The sequence below is a fragment of the Papio anubis genome, chromosome 1 (assembly GCF_008728515.1).
Source record: "Papio anubis isolate 15944 chromosome 1, Panubis1.0, whole genome shotgun sequence".
Classification (NCBI taxonomy): Eukaryota; Metazoa; Chordata; class Mammalia; order Primates; family Cercopithecidae; genus Papio; species Papio anubis.
Window position 1 is genome coordinate 15,602,510 of NC_044976.1, and position 19,073 is coordinate 15,621,582.

The 19,073-nt window shown below is 53.1% G+C and overlaps 1 protein-coding gene across 1 annotated transcript in view; it reads left to right on the forward strand.

The window, feature by feature from the left end:
• Positions 1-14,676, forward strand: part of PADI6 (peptidyl arginine deiminase 6) — a 30,995-nt gene extending 16,319 nt beyond the window's left edge. The window contains exons 7-16 of the mRNA XM_003891207.5: positions 963-1,141; positions 1,360-1,463; positions 5,310-5,421; positions 7,232-7,339; positions 7,553-7,707; positions 8,201-8,357; positions 8,778-8,901; positions 10,295-10,365; positions 11,850-12,011; positions 14,192-14,676. Of these exons, the coding sequence (XP_003891256.2) occupies positions 963-1,141; positions 1,360-1,463; positions 5,310-5,421; positions 7,232-7,339; positions 7,553-7,707; positions 8,201-8,357; positions 8,778-8,901; positions 10,295-10,365; positions 11,850-12,011; positions 14,192-14,425 (1,406 nt within the window). The 3' untranslated portion in view covers positions 14,426-14,676. The remainder of the gene's footprint in view (positions 1-962; positions 1,142-1,359; positions 1,464-5,309; positions 5,422-7,231; positions 7,340-7,552; positions 7,708-8,200; positions 8,358-8,777; positions 8,902-10,294; positions 10,366-11,849; positions 12,012-14,191) is intronic.
• The last annotated feature ends 4,397 nt before the right edge of the window (positions 14,677-19,073 follow it).

Sequence of the window (19,073 nt, forward strand, 5' to 3'; positions counted from 1 at the left end):
TTTCTGGCCTAGAAAATGGACAGACTTGGGCTGGGTGCAGTGGCTTATGCCTGTAATCCTAGCACTTCGGGAGGCTGAGGCAGGTGGATTGCCTGAGCTCAGGAGTTGGAGATCGGCCTGGGCAACGTGGTAAAACCCCATCTCTACTAAAAATACAAAAAACTAGCCGGGCATGGTGGTGCACACCTATAGTCACCTACTCAGGAGGCTGAGGCACAAGAATCGCTCGAACCCGAGAGATGGAGGTTGAAGTGAGCCGAGATAGTGCCGCTGCACTCTAGCCTGCGCAACAGAGCAGGACTCCATCTCAAAAACAAAAAAACAAAAAACAAAAACCTTAGGATCTAGTTAGCAAATGACAACTACCACGTGTGGTCAACTTCCTTCTGATCTCTTCTGTGCATGGTTTTGTATTGAATGACCTAAAACTAGGAGACAGTCTTAACATGTATAATCATAAGACCACTTGGTTTCCTCAGAAACCTTGATGGAGGCATAATCCATTCAATAAATGTTTCTCACTGACCTTTCCAGCATCGGTAAGTGTCTGATCTTTTTCAGATGAGGCTGCCGAGCCCAGCCTGGGAGAGTTTCTCACCTTTAGGACTTTATGATATTATCACAGGAGTTGGATTCATGGCTCAAAATACAGAACCACTTACCCTGAAGCTTCATACCAGGCAGGAGCCTTGAAGACATCACCTGAGCTCCAACTCCTGGTGTGTGATAGGTCTTCAAGGAACATTGGTAGAGAACTGGCCGTTGCTTGTATCCAAACATCTGGTTGTCTACCAAGCCCTGAATGCTAGAAACAGGGACAGCCAAGCCAGTTCAGCTCCAGCCCTCCTGGAATTCACAGCCTTGCCTCTGATACGAGGAATGAGCTGGTACCTTGACCATCAAATGTGGTGACTGACATCAGGTTACTTCAGTGGCTGGTCCATCCCTTCTTTCTCTCCTAGAAGACAACTTCAGTACCTTTGAGTTGGTGCTGGGGCCTGGCCAGCACGCCTATACCTTGGCCCTCCTTGGGAACCACTTGAAAGAGACCTTCTACGTTGAAGCTATAGCGTTCCCGTCTGCCGGATTCTCGGGCCTCATCTCCTACTCTGCGTCCCTGGTGGAGGAGTCTCAAGACCCGGTATGTCCCCACAATAGATGGGTCCTTGGACTAGGATGCTCCGGTGGGGGGAAAGGCATCTCCCACAGTTGGGCAGAGCTCGAGGTTTGCTGGGGGAGAGCTGCAGAAGGCAGGTGGGGCCCAGCTGGGGGCCGGGCTGAACGGCCAGAACCCTGGGGGTTAGAGGGGAGGGAGTAAATGTGGAAGCAGGTTGCTAACAGGACCTCGTCTTGTTGCAGTCAATTCCGGAGACTCTGCTGTACAAAGACACGGTGGTGTTCCGGGTGGCTCCCTGCGTCTTCGTTCCCTGCACTCAGGTGCCTCTGGAGGTTTACCTGTGCAGGTGAGAGACCCTCAGGCTGACTGTGCCAGGTGGTTCTCATAACTGGCACCCTCTTTCTGTATGAGGGTGGGGTGGGTAAAGATCACTGGGACCTCTCACCAGGAGAGTTGAAACACTTCTGTCTGAGCTGTCTGGATCTGCCCCAAGACGGTCCAATACAGGCCTGAACATTCCCAAAGCTGGGCATGGAACAGTGAATGAGACAGTCCGCCAGTTATGTTAGGGTCCAACGGCACGGTTTTAAATGGTACCAAGTGCTCTAAAGCAGGGTGAAGAATGGAGAGGTCAGGATGAGAACCTGTCCCAGGGATGATGAGACTCCTATGGAGCCAGAGAACAGGTGTGAGCCCAGGAAGGGGAGGTGTGGGGATGGGTGAAAGGAGCCAGAGACCTGTGGGCCCTGAGTGTTTGGATGAGGTATCTGGGGCCATACGTATTCTAAATACAGTGGTGAAAGCTTTGTCACCTGGATACCTGCAGAAAGATGGTACTGCTCACCCACTGCCACTTACAGGCCCTGGTTCGTTTCAGTCTTGTTATACTTTTCCCTGGGGTGGCTGCCTCCTCTGTGGAGGCTGGGTACACACATCCTCGATCTAGGCCTGGGCCCTAGGAGGGAGAAAGAGCTAAGATTTGGGCGCTGCAACCTATTGTTGCTGCTAGTGGTCTGGAAGTCTCCTCAACCGCCTCACGTGCCAAAAGCCTGAACACGCACGGGGCCACGTCCGGCTTCAGGGAATCCAGGCACAGTCTCTAGCCATGTAGCCACATGCCTAGGGAGAAAAGAAGAAAGGATCCTGAAGGCAGAACAGTGGGAAGCCAAGGGTTCTGTCTGCATGATCACTCTGGCCACGTGGAAAGTCAGGTACAAATAAAAGGCAGGAGACCAGTCTAGACACAGTATGGCTCAAGCCAGGGTGCCAGGAGCAGCCATTAGAGTTGGGATTGGTCTGCAGGCAAGACATCCCCGCCCCACTTGTTCCACACCAGCCGCCTCTAGGTTACTTCCGCCACGTTGCCCTTTATTGCAAATTCCTTATGTGAAGGCTGTCTTTTTTTTTTTTTAAGTAGGAGGCAAAGGATAATGCTGACGGAACACTCTAGCAGGGATGGGAAACACTAATAGGAAACGGTAGCCAGTGTGGTGGCTCACACCTATAATCCCAGCACTTTGGAAGGCTGAGGCAGGAGGATCACCTGAGGGTCAGAAGTTCGAGACCAGCCTGGCCAACATGGTGAAACCCAGTCTCCACTAAAACTAGAAAAATTAGCCAGATGTGGTACATGCCTGTAATCCCAGCCACTCAGTGAGGCTGAGGCAGGAGAATCGCTTGAACCCAGGAGGCAGAGGTTGCAGTGAGCTGAAATAGCCCCACTGCACTGCAGCCTGGGAAACAAGAGCAAAACTCATAAAAATAAAAATTGCCGGGTATGGTGGGTCATGCCTGTAATCCCAGCACTTTGGGAAGCTGAGGCAGGCAGATCACCTGAGGTCAAGAGTTCAAGACCAGCCTGGCTAAATATGGTAAAACCCCATCTCTACTAAAAGTACAAAAACAATTAGCCAGGCATGGTGGTGCACCCCAGTAATCCCAGCTGCTCGGAAGGCTGAGGCAGGAGAATCTCTTGAACCCAGAAGGTGGAGGTTGCAGTGAGCCGAGATTATACCCCTGTACTCCAGCCTGGGTGACAGAGTAAGATTCCATCTCAAAAAAAAAAAAGACTTCTACCCCTCTTCCAGGCTCAGTGGGTGTAGAAGCCAGACAGCTCTTCCAGGGGAGGGCTGCTGGGGAGTGTGGTCCTCAGAGGAATACCGGGTTTCAGGATGAGAAGGTAAAATCTCAGCAGGTCTGATGGAATTCTGATGGCAGATACAGAAGACATAAAGCAGAGAGATTTGGTATCTCGAGTATTTGAAGACAGGGGTTTCTCATTCACAGAGGGTATCTACTTGTTCAAGGAAACCCAAGTCTTCCATACAGTGTGGTATTCAGGCATGGTCTGACCCAGTAGAGCTGCATATGACCTACAAGGCTGGGTCTGCACTCCCTTCCCCCAATAAGCCTCAGACTGTTCTAGACCTTGTCAGGCTGGTAGCTCCCTGTGGCTTTGAATAGACCCAAGAAATAGGTTCTTTGGAGCAGTAGCATGCATACTATGAATGTGCTATGCCAGCAGTTACACTGCTGTATTCTATTAGTAGCAACATGAGCTTTGGACCTGAAGCTGGACTACAGTCCCAATTTCGATATTTCCCAATACTAGGGCCTCGCTGACCTCCAACTTTTGAGGACCCATTTGTTTCAGATAAGTGTTTTGGGTTTTTTTTGTTTTTTTTTATTTTTGAGATGGAGTCTCGCTCTGTTGCCCAGACTGGAGTGCAGTGGTATGATCTTGACTCACTGCAGCCTCCGCCTCCCGGGTTCCAGCAATTCTCCTGCCTCAGCCTCCTACGTAGCTGGGATTACAGGCACGTGCCACCACACCCAGCTAATTTCTGTATTTCTAGTAGAGATGGGGTTTCACGATGTTGGCCAGGCTGGTCTCAAACTCCCAATCTCAGGTGATCCACCTGCCTCGGCCTCCCAAACTGCTAGGATTACAGGCGTGAGCCACCATACACGGCCAGATGAGTGGTCTTAACATCAACCTCACACACTGCTATTTCCCTTCAAGGAAGGGATGTCCACAGTAGATCTGTGAGCCTGATGCTGTGCACGATGCCTTGAAGATCCCAGGGCTCAAGACCCACCCCATGCCACACATACAAAAATGATAACCTTCTTGGCCATCTCAAGGGTGGGGTACCCAGCTTCATGGCTTCTCAGGACAAAAATACAGCCCCCTTGGGTAGAGAGTCAGCTAATACCTTTGGATAGGCTGAGGCAGGAGAGCCCAGGGGAGTCCCCAGATTCCCTGGGATAGAAGGGTACTTGCAGGCTGGGCACAGTGACTCACACCTATAATCTCAGGACTTTGGGAGGCCAAGGTGGGTGGATCACCTGAGGTCAGGAGTTTGAGACCGGCCTGGCCAACGTGGTGAAACCCCATCTCTACTAGAAATATAAAAATTAGCCAGGCATGGTGGCGGGGGCCTATAGTCCCAGCTACTGGGTGGCAGAGAGGAGGCGCTGAGGCAGGAGATTCGCTTGAATCCAGGAGGCAGAGGTTGCAGTGAGTCGGATCCTGCCACTGTACTCCAGCCTGGGTGACAGAACGAGACTGTCTCAAAAAAGGAAGCGTACTTGCAGAATCTGACCGAAGGGTATAAACAGAGCAGGCCTTGGCTACCAGGAAAGGGGCTGCCACTGGTACTTCCCAACCTGGCTCTGGGCAAAGCTGAGTAGCATTGGACAAGATGGGCTCTGAGCTTCTGGCTTGTGCCAAGGTCAGGGGATGGCTGCTCTGTTGACCTCACGGGCAGGGATGTAACCTCTCCTGGTGAGAAGGAGGTGTTCTCCCTCTCCTGGCACAGGGAGGTCATAACTTTACAGTGGCCGGGCGCGGTGGCTCACGCCTGTAATCCCAGCACTTTGGGAGGCCGAGGCGGGTGGATCACAAGGTCAGGAGATCGAGACCATGGTGAAACCCCGTCTCTACTAAAAATAGAAAAAATTAGCCGGGCGCAGTGGCGGGCGCCTGTAGTCCCAGCTACTCGGGAGGCTGAGGCAGGAGAATGGCGTGAACCTGGGAGGCGGAGCTTGCAGTGAGCCGAGATTGCGCCACTGCACTCCAGCCTGGGCAACAGAGCAAGACTCCGTCTCAAAAAATAAATAAATAAATAACTAACTTTACAGTAAGGGAGCTGTGAAAGTCTTGCCAGAACTGGCTTCTCTCCCACGGCAGAGAGCTGCAGCTGCAGGGTTTTGTGGACACAGTGACGGAGCTGAGTGAGAAGAGCAACAGCCAGGTGGCATCTGTCTATGAGGACCCCAACCGCCTGGGCAGGTGGCTCCAGGTAACACCTCACCTGGGAAACCCCTGTGGGGGAGGGAGGGGTGAGGAGACTCAGCATTTGCCACCTAAGAGGAATTTCACAGACTTCTGGTTAACCTTAAAGACCGAAGCCTTGGTAGAGGTGGTGCTGTTCTTAGGACTTCAGTGGAGGCTCAGATAAGGATTTGCCTGAGTCATGTCCACTAAGGAATAGAGTTTAGAGTCTAACCTCCTTCCCATTCCAGAATGGACATGTGTTCAAGACCACAGAACCCTAACCCCCAGGCCCCAGAAGGCTCTGACACCTTTGGCTAAGGCTGTGAGAGCTGGGCCACTGCCCTGGGGTCCCACCTGACTCTGGCACAGCACCAAATCTAAAGCCCCGGTCAGCCTTCAGTTCTAGAGCTCTGTCCTCTGCAGATGAGTGATCGTCACATGCTAGGCGCACTATCCTGAGCACCAGAGATAAATCGGAACATATGCTGTCCCATGTTAGCAAGGATAGAACTTTTAGGTGCTATGAAAGTTGGAGAATGAGATACCGTGAGTCATTAGACCAAATGAGGCAGTTCAAGAATAGTCAGGAACATCTGCAAATGAAACTTAAGGAAACAAGGAGCTGGCCACACAGAGACTGGGGTAGGAGTGGCCAGGATTAAAAGTAGGAGTCCCTGGCCGGGTGTGGTGGCTCACGCCTGTAATCCCAACACTTTGGGAGGTTGAGGCAGGTAGATCACTTGAGGTCAGGAGTTTAAAAACAGCATGGAAAACATGGCAAAATACCGTCTCTACTAAAAATACAAAAATCAGCCAAACGTGGTGGCGTGTGCCTGTAGTCGCACCTATTCGGGTCACTGAGGCAGGAGAATCGCTTGAACCCAGGAGACAGAGGTTGCAGTACGCCCAGATCACACCACTGGCACTCCAGCCTGGATGACAGACTGTCAAAAAAAAAAAAAAAAAAAAATGGGGGTGTGCTTGGAGGTCTTGAAGAGGGCTGGTGCAGCTAATCACAGTGAACAAAGGTGAGAGGCAGGGCTACCTCCTGGTTAAGGTACCTTTTCAGCTAAAGGCAAACAGACACTCAAAGCATGAATCAGGAATGAAAGGTTACAGTTTAGGTTTTCAAAAGACCCCTCTGGCTAAGATATAGGGAACAAATCTTAAGAGTGGGCAAGAATAGAAGGGAAATTGGAAGGCGTTGCAGTGGGCATAGGGTGGAGACACAGTGGTTTCCTGAATGGCACCAACGCAGAGTTGACTCAGAATGTAAGCCAGTAAGGCTTGTTAATGGATTCTTTATAGAAGAAGAAAGGAAGAATCTGTATGCTCAAGTCTTTGTCGCCCAAGCTAGAGTGCAGTGGCACGATCTCAGCTCCACTGCAGCCTCTACCTCCTCCTGAGTAGCCGGAATTACAGGCATGAGCCACCATGCCTGGCTAACTTTTTGGGGTTTTTTCTGTTTGTTTTTTGGGGTTTTTTTTGTTTGTTTGTTTGTTTGTTTTTTTAAGTAGATAGGGGTCTCACCATGTTGCCCAGGCCACTGGTCTTGAATTCCTAGGCTCAAGTGATCCACCCACCTTGGCCTCCCAAAGTGCTGGGATTACAGGCATGAGCCACCATGCCCAGCCATGGATGTTCAAGTCTTAAACCAGAAGAGTAGGGGAGAAGAGGGATCAGAGAGCCTTCAAGAAAGGGCGATATCTGACCTGGTTGTTGAGGGTTGAGCACGGGTTGGCAGGAAGGAAGGGGATTCTTACCGTTCCTTTCCCCTAAATGGGGCCCAGGGAGATGTGTGACTGGCAAACGATCTGTCTTCCTCTCCATTCCAGGATGAGATGGCCTTCTGCTACACTCAGGCTCCCCACAAGACAACATCCTTGATCCTCGACACGCCTCAGGCCACCGATCTTGATGAGTTCCCCATGAAGTACTCATTGGTGTGGAACTTGGTTTGGCTAATCTGAGCTCAGTCCAATCTCTCAGGCCTGGAACCTGCCTAGAAATGATGGGGCACCAAGTGGGGAGAGGACCCAGGTGGCCTCTGGGGGGAGGGGATGTGGAAGTCTACCTGAAAGCCTGGATTTAGGGATAACACTAGGGCCCAAAGCCATCCCCTACTAACACCCCTTCCCCGCTGGGTCTCTCCCCAGAGCCCTGGTATTGGCTACATGATCCAGGACATTGAGGACCATAAAGTGGCCAGCATGGATTCCATTGGGAACCTAATGGTGTCCCCACCTGTCAAGGTCCAAGAGAAAGAGTACCCCCTGGGCAGAGTCCTCATTGGCAGCAGCTTTTACCCCAGGTGAGCCACTGGGCCAGACGCCTTCAGATGAAAAGGAAGGGACCATGGTCATTCCCCTGGCCCTGCCTGCTTCCCATAGCACCTCAGCCAGTCACGCACTGTGGAACATTTCTTAGAAGGACATTTGAGCTTTTGATTCACGTGGAGACTAAAGATCAGAATAAACTGTTTATTCTTTGATTCCAGGGTTTAAACTGAAACAAGTGAAATTTGGTCCACCAGGATGTCATTTCCAAGAGACATGTGGCTGGATTTCTTGGTGGCCATAAATCCAAAATGATACTTGTGACCGGGCTTGTGTGTCTAGAACACTAGGCTCTGTTCTGAGTGGGGTCAGAGTAAGGGATTCATAACCAATTTATCCGCTATGGACCGGCCTCTTTCACACAACGGTCACAGAGGCCAGCTCCCTGGAGGCGGCATGACACCAAGTGACAGGTGACCAGTCTGGGCCACACTGGCTCAAAAGCTGTTCTTTCCATCTTCCTTCTAGCGCAGAGGGCCGGGCCATGAGTAAGACCCTCCGAGACTTCCTCTATGCCCAGCAGGTCCAAGCGCCAGTGGAGCTCTACTCAGATTGGCTGATGACAGGCCACGTGGATGAGTTCATGTGCTTCATCCCCACAGATGACAAGAATGAGGGCAAAAAGGTCTGTATTGGGGTCTGCAGAAGGGACATCTGACCATGTCCCCATGCCTTCTGTTGGGGACTCTTGGAAGATTCTGGAGAAAAAGCTGGCTTTTTCTTGGTTTTTGTTGTTTTTTGAGTCTCGCTCTGTCACCCAGGCTGGAGTGCAGTGGCACGATCTCCACTCACTGCAACCTCCGCCCCAGGTTAAAGTGATTCTCGTGCCTCAGCCTCCTGAGTAGCTGGGATTACAGGCACATGCCACCACACGCGGCTAACTCTTGTATTTTTAGTAGAGATGGGATTTTACTATGTTGGCCAGGCTCGAACTCCTGACCTCAGGTGATCTGCCTGCCTCGGCCTCCAGAGTGCTGGGATTACAGGTATGAGCCATCATGTCCAGCGGAGAAAGCTGGCTTCTGACCCAAGTTCTGTTTCCCAGGGCTTCCAGCTGCTCCTGGCCAGTCCCAGCGCCTGCTATAAACTCTTCCGAGAGAAACAGAAGGAAGGCTATGGCGATGCTCTTCTGTTTGATGAGCTTAGAGCAGATCAGCTCTTGTCTAATGGTAAGGGAACTCCCTTTCCACAGAACAGAACTGGGGTCCTCTGCCTTTTTCCAGGGGCCCTTTCTACATAGCCATTCTGTCACGCTTGGCAGAAAGGATGCCAGGGAAGCACAAAAGCTGTTGGAATTGTATTAGAATGTCATGTTTCTGGGCTACTCTAGTGGTACTACGACAACACAAGTAGACCAGATGTTCCGGGATGGCCTAGAGGCTTTTAGAATGTATTTGAAGGGGACTCACTTAAGTGGCCCCAAGTTGGGGGAAACCGGGTATCAACAATGCTAGTGCTTGGATTTACTCAGGGCACATTGGATTAAGTACTTAGGGACTGGGACTTTGTGGGTCTCCTGGTTACATTAAGGAAACACACAGGTGGACAAGCAGAGGTGGTGTGGCTGGTGCCATTGTACTTCCAATCTAAAAGCTGTGGGAGTGGGCTGGGCATGGTGGCTCACACCTGTAACCCCAGCACTTTGGGATGCCAAGGCGGGCAGATCACCTGAGGCCAGAAGTTCCAGATCAGCCCGGCCAACATGATGAAAGCCCATCTCTACTAAAAATGTGAAAATCAACAGGGCATTGGTGGCGCGTGCCTGTAATCTCAGCTATTCGGGAGGCTGAGGCAGGGGAATTGCTTTGACCTGGGAGGTGGAAGTTGCAGTGAGCTGAGATCACGCCATTGCACTCCAGCCTGGGACACAGAGCAAGACTCCGTCTCAAAAAATAATAAAGGCTGTATGAACCCAGAAAGGGGCTTGGGGGGGGTATTAGATTTTTCTAGACCCTCAGGACCCAAAGTGTGATCTGAGGGCCGGTGCACCTGGGAGCTTGTTAGAAATACAGGATTTCCACCCTGCTCCAGAGCTCCTGGATACTCAGCCTTTGGGGTGGGGCCTGGGAACTCCTGGTCATAGAAGCACCATGGAAGGTGACATCTGCTGAACATGAACCACATGACAAAGACTGTCACCTCAGAGCTGGCAAATGAATTGGGAATTCCTGTCCCAAAGATGAGGCCATTGAAGAATAAAAGTAATGTAACCTGGTGAAGGCCACAGGCAGAAGGTGCCAGGTTGTATCGGCATAAGGGGAGTAGGGGCCGAAGTCATCCTAACAAACTCTAGGCTGTATCCCTTAGCCTGGCACAGGCTATTCCCTCATGCTGGGGACAGAGTGGCCAGTGGCAGGAAGTCCTGCCTGGACTTTCTGGTGTAGACCCTGGTCAGTCCCCAGAAGGAAGATACTGGACCTGAGGGTGTGGTCCCTGGAGATAGGCCAGTCCTCTCCTCTCGCCATGGTCACTGGCCCAGGAACACACCCAGGTGGCTGGGCCTTACCTGAGTGTGCCCAGCTCTGGGCAGTGCTGCCATTCCCTGACCGCTTCTTCCTACAGGAAGGGAAGCCAGAACCATCGACCAACTTCTGGCTGATGAAAGCCTGAAGAAGCAGAATGAATATGTGGAGGTAGGGCCAGCGCGAGGGGGGCCGTCCCCAAGAAAGGGCTGGTGCCACAGGTCCTGCAGGAAGGTTCCCACCCACCCCTCCTGAGGGGTGAAGGGTTGAGGGGGGACAGCTGCCTGCCACCTTTCTTTCCAGGTCTTGATACAGGCCCAGGTCTGGGGCTAGAGCTGGCCATATATATGCCAGTGTAGGGAGACTAGAGGAGTAAGGAGTTAGGTCTCTGGAGCCAAACACAGCACGATGTACCTTTATGCTTGGAAGAGGGCTGGAAGTGGTCACACAGCTTTCTATGGTGTCAGATGGCCGAGGACCCAGGGTGGGACAGGGGCAGGGAGGAGCGTCATGGTGTGTCAGAAGAGTTGACAGATACTGCTTGCAGATACTGTCAGGGCGTTTACTTGCCGTGACTATGCAGCTGGGTCTTCTCCCCCAAGCTGGGAAAGCCCTGATTATCCAGGTTGCTAGCTGAGAACCAACGATGGCCCAAGCCTTGTGCAAGACACCTCATTACAAACCCTGCAGATAGCCCTATAAAGTAAAACACCTCTTACATATGAGGAGAGTGAGGCACAGAGGAAAATCACTAGCCCAAGACAATCATTTGGGGGATTGAGTCTGAACTCCCAGGTTCCTGTGTTGCTCATTATGCTACTCAAGCTGCCTAGGCTCCATTTCCTGGAAAATGACATACCTCAGCAGCCTCCTTGAAGAGGCCAGCTCCTTACTTCCGAGAAGCTGAGTATCAGACTCAAACGAGGGCCTACTCAATGCTTTCTGGATGAAGCGGCCTGTCGCAGTGGTCCTGAGAATGGTGTTCAGGGCCACCAACCTTCAGAGATCTTAGAAAGGGAATCATTGGCTGTGAGGAGCAGAGTCTTCCCAACTTCTAGAAGGAGAAGCTTAGGCCCAGAGAAGGGCAATGTCTCGGCTGAGGTTGCATGGTCAGCAAAACTGCTTTGCTCACTGGGTCCTTACCATTCCCAGCAATGTTCCTAAGGAAAGTTCTATGTCATGCACAGTGCATGGGTGCCCTGTTTTGGAAGAACAGCCCTTCTGGCATAGCAGGGTGGGTGCCAGCCAGGCATGGGGCTGAGAGAGCATCTCCCAGCCCCTGGCGACAGCTTAGGGTGTGTTGGGTTGTGTCTGAAGCTTATTTCAAGACCTAGGGAGACAGGTGTGCTGGGTGTCTGAAGCCTATTTCAAGACCTAGGGAGATGCTTGGGTATTGGGCTCAGCTGGTCTGGGTTGGGAAGTGCCCAACGCTGTCTAGCTGTGGGATCCTGGACTAAAGATGAGGCTTCCTGAGCCCCTACTTCCCCAGGTGAAAAGGGAACTGCCCACTTAGGAAGGTTGGTGTGATGTGTGAGGCTCCTGGCGCACAGTGAGTGATGGGGATGGCAGTGGTGTCAGGCCATGGCCTACCTTCAGTATGGAAGGAAACTGGTTTTAATTCCTGATGAGCTCTCCTGGCCCCTCCCACCCCACAGAAGTGCATTCACTTGAACCGTGACATCCTGAAGACAGAGCTGGGCCTGGTGGAACAGGACATCATCGAGATTCCTCAGCTGTTCTGCTTGGAGAAGATGACTAACATCCCCTCTGACCAGCAGCCCAAGAGGCCCTTCGCGAGGCCATACTTCCCTGACCTGGTGAGGGACGACTGGGCATCCCTGGGTGGGGGAGGGTCCGTCCAGGCAACACTGGCTGCCGCCTCACTGTGCTGGACTGCAGAGATGGGGGAGGGACAGCAGATAACGGTGCCTATGAGGAAATGGGCAGGAGACCCCTTCTCCCCCATCTCAGTTAGGGACGCCCTCCCAGAGAGCAGGTATACTGGGCCTGGAGGCTTGGAGGGTTCCCCAGGCAGTTACTATGGGCCAGGAGCTTCAGGAGCCTCAGTGAGCTGTACCCCTAGTCTAAAAGGATGAACCTGTGAGGCCCACTTCAGATGGGGTGCTATGTAACTCAGAGTTGAGGTTGCTGTGCATCTGCCAGCAGTGAGGGTCTTGGGCAAGCTACCTCAGGGTAGGTCTTTCCACTATCCCCAGGGTCCAGGGCAGCCGTGTCCGATACATGGAGGTACATCAGCACTTAAAATAACATTCTAGGCTGGGCGCGGTGGCTCACGCCTGTAGTCCCAACACTTTGGGAAGCTGAGGCAGGTGGATCACCTGAGGTTGGGAGTTCGAGACCAGCCTAACCAACATGGAGAAACCCTGTCTCTACTTAAAAATACAAAATTAGCTGGGCGTGGTAGCACATGCCTGTAATCCCAGCTACTTGGGAGGCTGAGACGGCAGAATTGCTTGAACCTGGGAGGTGGAAGTTGCAGTGAACCTAAATCACACCATTGCACTCCAGCCTGGGCAACAAGAGCGAAAGTCTCTCAAAAATAATGTTCTGTTCAGCTTGGCTGGTTGTGGTGGCTCACCTGTAGTTCCAGCACACTGGGATGCTGAGGTGGGAAGATCACTTGAACTCAGGAGATGGAGACCAGCTAGGACAACATAGTAAGACCCTACATCTTAAAAAAAAAAAAAAAAAAAAAAAATTAGCTGGGGCCAGGATGCAGTGACTCATGCCTGTAACCTCAGCACTTTGGGAGGCTGAGGAGGGCAGATCACTTTTGAAGTCTGGAGTTTAAGAAAAGCCTGACAGACATGGTTGAAACCCCATCTCTAGTAAATACAAACACTAGCTAGGTGTGGTGGTGCGTGCCTATAATCCCAGCTAATCAGAGGCTGAGGCAAGAGGATCCCTTGAATCCAGGAGGCAGAGGTTGCAGTGAGCCAAGATTGTACCACTGGACTTCAGCCTGGGCAACAGAGCAAGACTGTCTCCACCGCCTCCCCCCGCCCCAACCCAAAAAAAAATTCTGCGGCCGGGTGTGGTGGCTCACACCTGTAATCCCAGCACTTTGGGAGGTCCAGGTGGGAGGATCACCTGAGGTCAGGAGTTCAGGACCACCCTGACTAACATGGAGAAACTCCACCTCTACTAAAAATACAAAATTAGCCAGGTGTGGTGGCGCATGCCTGTAATCCCAGCTACTCAGAAGACTGAGGCAGGAGAATCACTAGAACCTTCCAGCGGAGGTTGCAGTGAGCCGAGATCACGCCACTGCACTCCAGCCTGGGCAACAAGAGAAAAACTGTTTATTTTTGTTTTTAAAAATTCTGTTCCTACTTATTCTAAACCAGAAGTCATAATCAAGAGTGGGGCTGTGAGTACAAGACGTCCTGGTTTCACCAAGCCTATGCCAACTGTGGCTCACATCTGAACTTTCTCATGTAACAACTGACCCATTATATAGGTATTTAAAATGAACGGAGGCATTTGAGGTGCCCCAATTCTCGAAACACTTGCTGACCTCTTCCCTGGGTCCTAGGGACACAGGCCCTGATGCCATGGGTGTCTTCTAACTTGATCAGCTCAGTGTGGTCCGGTAGGGGTGAGTAGTGGCAAGAAGCTGCTTTGAGAAGGAATTGAGATATGAAAGATGTGCAGCAGTCAACTGACGAGGGGGTGGGGAGAGCGCTCCAGTGGAGGCAGCAGCCGTGTGTTGCATCCAGACCATAAGAGGCCAGAATAATCAAAACATAGAAACTGGAGAAGTTGACAATCCCAGACCTTGGCCAGGCAGGATTTTGTCTTGCTGTTGAGAAACGGCCATTGGAGGGCTAAGCAGAAGCGAGCTGGGTTTTGCTGACCTGGAGGGGGTGGCTGCCCGCCTGCTACGCCTGGTCTGGCCTGACCACAGAGAGGCAGGTGGGGCGCGGGCTTTCAGGCCTCTGATCCCTGCCCAGGCCTCACCCTTTCTTTCTGACAGCTGCGGATGATTGTGATGGGCAAGAACCTGGGGATCCCCAAGCCTTTTGGGCCCCAAATCAAAGGGACCTGCTGCCTGGAAGAAAAGATTTGCCACTTGCTGGAGCCCCTGGGTTTCAAGTGCACCTTCATCAATGACTTTGACTGTTACCTGACGGAGGTCGGAGACATCTGCGCCTGTGCCAACGTCCGCCGGGTGCCCTTTGCCTTCAAATGGTGGAAGATGGTACCTTAGACCCGGGCCCTGGAGCTGCCAGCTCTGCCCCAGCATGGATGGCCCACTGTCACCATGCAGCAGATTCCTTGCCCAGTAGAGGCTGGAGAGTCCAGGTGACACAACCCTTTCTTCCCTATCCACCCCGACCCTCGGACCCAGTAGGGTGGCAAATGCTGCCAGCTTGAACCCCTGTGGGGAAAAGATGGAAAAGTGTTCAGCCAAATGGCATTTACTAAATAGCCAATAAAGTGCTGGTGGGCATGAATGCATCTTGGCAGTGACCTCCTCGTTTGGGGAGGGGATGTGTGCCAGCTGAGGACAAGGCTGAGCTGAGATGCCTATGGCCATGCTGGCTGCCTTGTGTAGGGGGAAGAGACTTGGCTACATGAGTTGCTGTCCTTCCCCTCATCTCTAAATTATGTCTATGGCAGGAAGTGGTTGGACTTATTCAAATGGACTTAGATTATCCAAATGCTGCTCTGGTTTAAGCAACTGGGACAAACTGGGTCTAGAGTCCAGGGCCCAGGCTGAAGGAAGGTTGAGGGCCTCCCCTTGGGCCTGGTAGGACCTGGAGGGGGCAGGCCCGGGGTGGGGGTGGTGCCATGCCCGGTGGGCACCAAGTGGAAGCTGTGGTCTCCTTGGGTCTGTAGGTATGGCCTCAGAAGACACAGCAGTAGCGGACCTGGGTGACCCTCAGCCTGAAGTGCCCCCTCCCAAGGCCCAAAGCTGTATATTCCCATCTGACCATTCCTGTGTTAATGGCACAGGGATGCTGTTAAGCTTTAACAGGCGCTGTGGCTCCTGCCCTGCTCCTCCTGGGTGATGGCTCCTCTAGGACACTCTAACCCTCAGGGTAGGCCCTGAGAAGGGAGCCTTGTGTCCATGTCCCACAGGGAGTTGAAGGCAGAACTGGGCCTCGAACTAGCCCTGGTCCCAGCACCCGGGGCTGTGGGCAGCAGGCAGGACCTGGCCAGCCTCTGCCAGCTGCTGGGGCAGTGGAGGAGGGTCATCCTAAGGAAGCAAGGCAGCCAAGAGGCAGAAGCCAAGGTTGGGGCAGCAGGGCTGTTCACTGGATCAGACGTGGGTCTTTATCCAGGAGCTGTGACCTGGTGTGCCAGCTACCCCAGGACATCTTACGACATCTCATTAGCCTGCCCATGGTGGTGCAGAGTCTGTGGACTATACTGGACACGTCTTGTCGTATTCATGGCTCTGACCCCTATACCAGCCTGGGACTGAAACAGACCAGACCTTCAAATGAATTTTTTTTTTTTGAGACGGAGTCTCGCTCTGTCGCCCAGGCTGGAGTGCAGTGGCCAGATCTCAGCTCACTGCAAGCTCCGCCCGCCGGGTTCACGCTATTCTCCTGCCTCAGCTTCCCGAGTAGCTGGGACTACAGGTGCCCGCCCGGCTAGTTTTTTGTATTTTTTAGTAGAGACGGGGTTTCACCGTGTTAGCCAGGATGGTCTCGATCTCCTGACCTCGTGATCCGCCCGTCTCGGCCTCCCAAAGTGCTGGGATTACAAGCTTGAGCTACCGCGCCCGGCCTCAAATGAATCTTAAATATGGGGAGGGATGGATGAGCTCATCTGTGTTTTCAGATAGTCAAGAAAAGCCAAAAGAAATAGGGGACTCTGGACCCCAAGGGTGGTCCATCTAGAGATGGGGCTCCATCTCTAGGGAAAAAGGGGAGAAGGAAGCCCTAGGGCCAGAAGGGGGACAAAATGTCCACTCTTCCACCCCCATGGGCTTTTCCCAGGGAACTCGCCCACCTCTGCCAAGGGCTGCCTTAGGGTGGATGAATTTGTCCCTCCTCCAACCCTAACTAGACCTCACCCAGGGCTTTTCAGGTCAGCCCCGGGCCCTTCCCACGCCGCCTGCCTAAGGGTCCCGCAGGAGATCTTGGTAGCTTGACACCCTTCTCTCCTTTTACCTCCCAGGCAGCACCGCCCTGATGGCACCTGGGGAGGCGCCCTCCCAGCCCTGGCTGTTAGCAGACACCTGCAGCAGAGAGCTGGGTGTACTTGGCTTGCACAATGTTATAAACTAAGTTAGGCACTGACAATTTACTCAGTCTGGATTTCCGGCTCCTGCTGCCAAGTCTTTAGAACTGATCACACTGGGCCCGAGGCTGAAGATTCGCTGGCCACACCCTCTAGACAAAGATGTGCTCCAAAAGGCCCCAGGCCCCACCCCTCCCCACTGTATCCCCCTGCAAAGGTCGGTGGTCATTTGGCACCATGCTTGCACTACTGCTGCAGGGAAAGAGAGGAAATGCTCCCTGTACTGGTCAAAGGTGAGAAAACAAGCTAAGCGGGCTCTGTGCTTCAGTTTCCTCACCAGCGCAAGTGGGTAAGAGTTGTGCCTATCTCAAGGTTGTTGTGAGGACTGGAGTTATTTACATAAAGCCCTAGGAAGACACATGGCACCTCTCATTGCTGAGGGCTGGGGGAATACATCCATTCCCTGCATAGCAGACAGAGGGCCAGGTGTGGTGGCTCACGCCTGTAATCCCAGCACTTTGGGAGGCTGAGGCAGATGGATCACTTGAGGCCAGGAGTTCAAGGTCAGCCTGGCCAACAACCAACATGGGGGAAACTCCGTCTCTACTAAAGATGCAAAAATTAGTAGGGCGTTGTGGCATGCACCTGTAATCCCAGCTATTTGGAAGGCTGAGTTGGGAGAATCACTTGAACCCAGGAGGCGGAGGCTCCAAGATCATGCCACTGCACTCCAGCCTGGGCAACAAAGTGAGACTTCGTCTCAAAAAAACAAAACAAAAATCACAGGAAATGCCAGGAGAGGCGGGTGGTGGCGGGGTGGGGGGCAGTGCTGGGGACCCAGTGTGAGGGCAGCCAAGGGTTTTGGAGATTCCAGCCCTCCCATGTGCCTCCCAACCTGCAACAGGCCATCTTTTAGTTCTTTGAAGGCACGGAGTCCTTTCCCCTCCAGGCTGCTTCAGTACCCGGAATGCTCTTAGAAGGAGGCGACCCCCATTTCCCTTCCAAAGCATTTAAGGGGCTGTTCCTGTCTCCCCTTCTCCCCTCCCTGCATCCCTGCCTGCTGAGTCCTCCCAGTCTGAAGAGTGGGCTCCACTGCTACCGTCTGGTGTTAACACCAGCTAAGCTGGATCCTGAGACCCTCCAGCGTGGCCATCTCACGTGACCCTCCCGCAGGTCCCCGCCCTTCAATTGGCTGGGGCAGGTGTTTGGGGCAAAGCAGGACTGGGTAGAAACAGGCAAGTCTCCTTCCCCATTCGCCATCCTTCCAGCCCTTTCCGCTGTTCCCTGGGAGCCTAAGGAGCCTCTGAGTGGAGGACATTGGCCAGCAAGGCTGCTGGCTTGACGGGGCAGGACAGCAGCAGGAGGCAGCAGCTTTGCAGGTGAGAAAACCCCAGAGCCAAAGGCCAGGCATGGTGGCTCACGCCTGTAATCCTAGCACTTCGGGAGGCCGAGGTGGGGAGGCGGCGGGGGTGGGGGGGGGATCACCTGAGTTCAAGAGTTCGAGACCAGTCTGGTCAACATGGCGAAACCCCACCTCTACTAAAAAAAATTAGCCGGGTGTGGTGGCGTGCCCCTGTAATCCTAGCTAATCGGGAGACTGAGGCAGGAGAATTACTTGAACCCAGGAGGGGGAGGTTGCGAGGAGCCAAGACTGTGACACTGCACTCCAGCCTGGGGGACATCTTAAAAAGCAAACTCCAGAGCCGCCTGTGGGGAGCCTGCCTTCTCTGCCCCTGACTTCAGGAGGCTTCTCCCATCCTCCAGCCACAGGCAGAATTGCTTGAACCCAGGAGGCAGAAGTTGCAGTGAGCAGAGATCACACCACTGCACTCTAGCCTGGGCGACAGAGCAAGGCTCCGCCTCAAAAATACAAGGCCGGGCGCAGTGGCTCACACCTGTAATCCCAGCAGTTTGGGAGGCCAAGGTGGGAGGATCACGAGGTCAGGAGTTCGAGACCAGCCTGGCCAACATGGTGAAACTCTGTCTCTACTAAAAATAAAAAAATTAGCCAGGCATGTGGTGGGCACCTGTAATCCCAGCTACTCAGGAGGCTGAGGCAGGAGAATCACTTGAAACCAGGAGGCGGAGGTTGCAGTGAGCTGAGATTACGCCACTGCACTCCAGCCTGGGCGAAAAGAGCGAAACTGTCTCAAAAAAACAATAAACAAGACTGCAGGAGTCAGGGGCGAGACACACAACACTCAATTTGCAGCACGTGCCTAGTACATGACAGCCAGTGTGTCAGCCGGGACGCTGCCCCCAGCAGTGGCTTCCCTGCCCACAGGGGCTCTTCCAGGACAGGAGCATCTGATGGGAAGCTCCAAACTGCCAAGGTGGGAGATGGGGAAAACACTGTGTTTTACATTTGGACTGTCCTGCAACAGTGCACATGCTGCTTCTGCAGCTAATAGGCAGTGGGAGACGGTTTCCCTCTCCCAAACTGGGCCAATGCCTGCCAGGAGGGGCTGGTCTGGACACTATTCAGCCAGTAAACACAGGGCGGCCAGCACGCGAGGTTCCAGGGATCCCAGGCATCTCTGTGGCTGCAGGGAGCCAGTGTCCTGTGCAAGGGTCTTGTCTAGGAGTCTGTCCCGTATAGACTCAGCAGCAGCATAAAGGCAAATGAATGCCTGCCAGCCCCGGAGAAGCGAGGACCAGCCTCC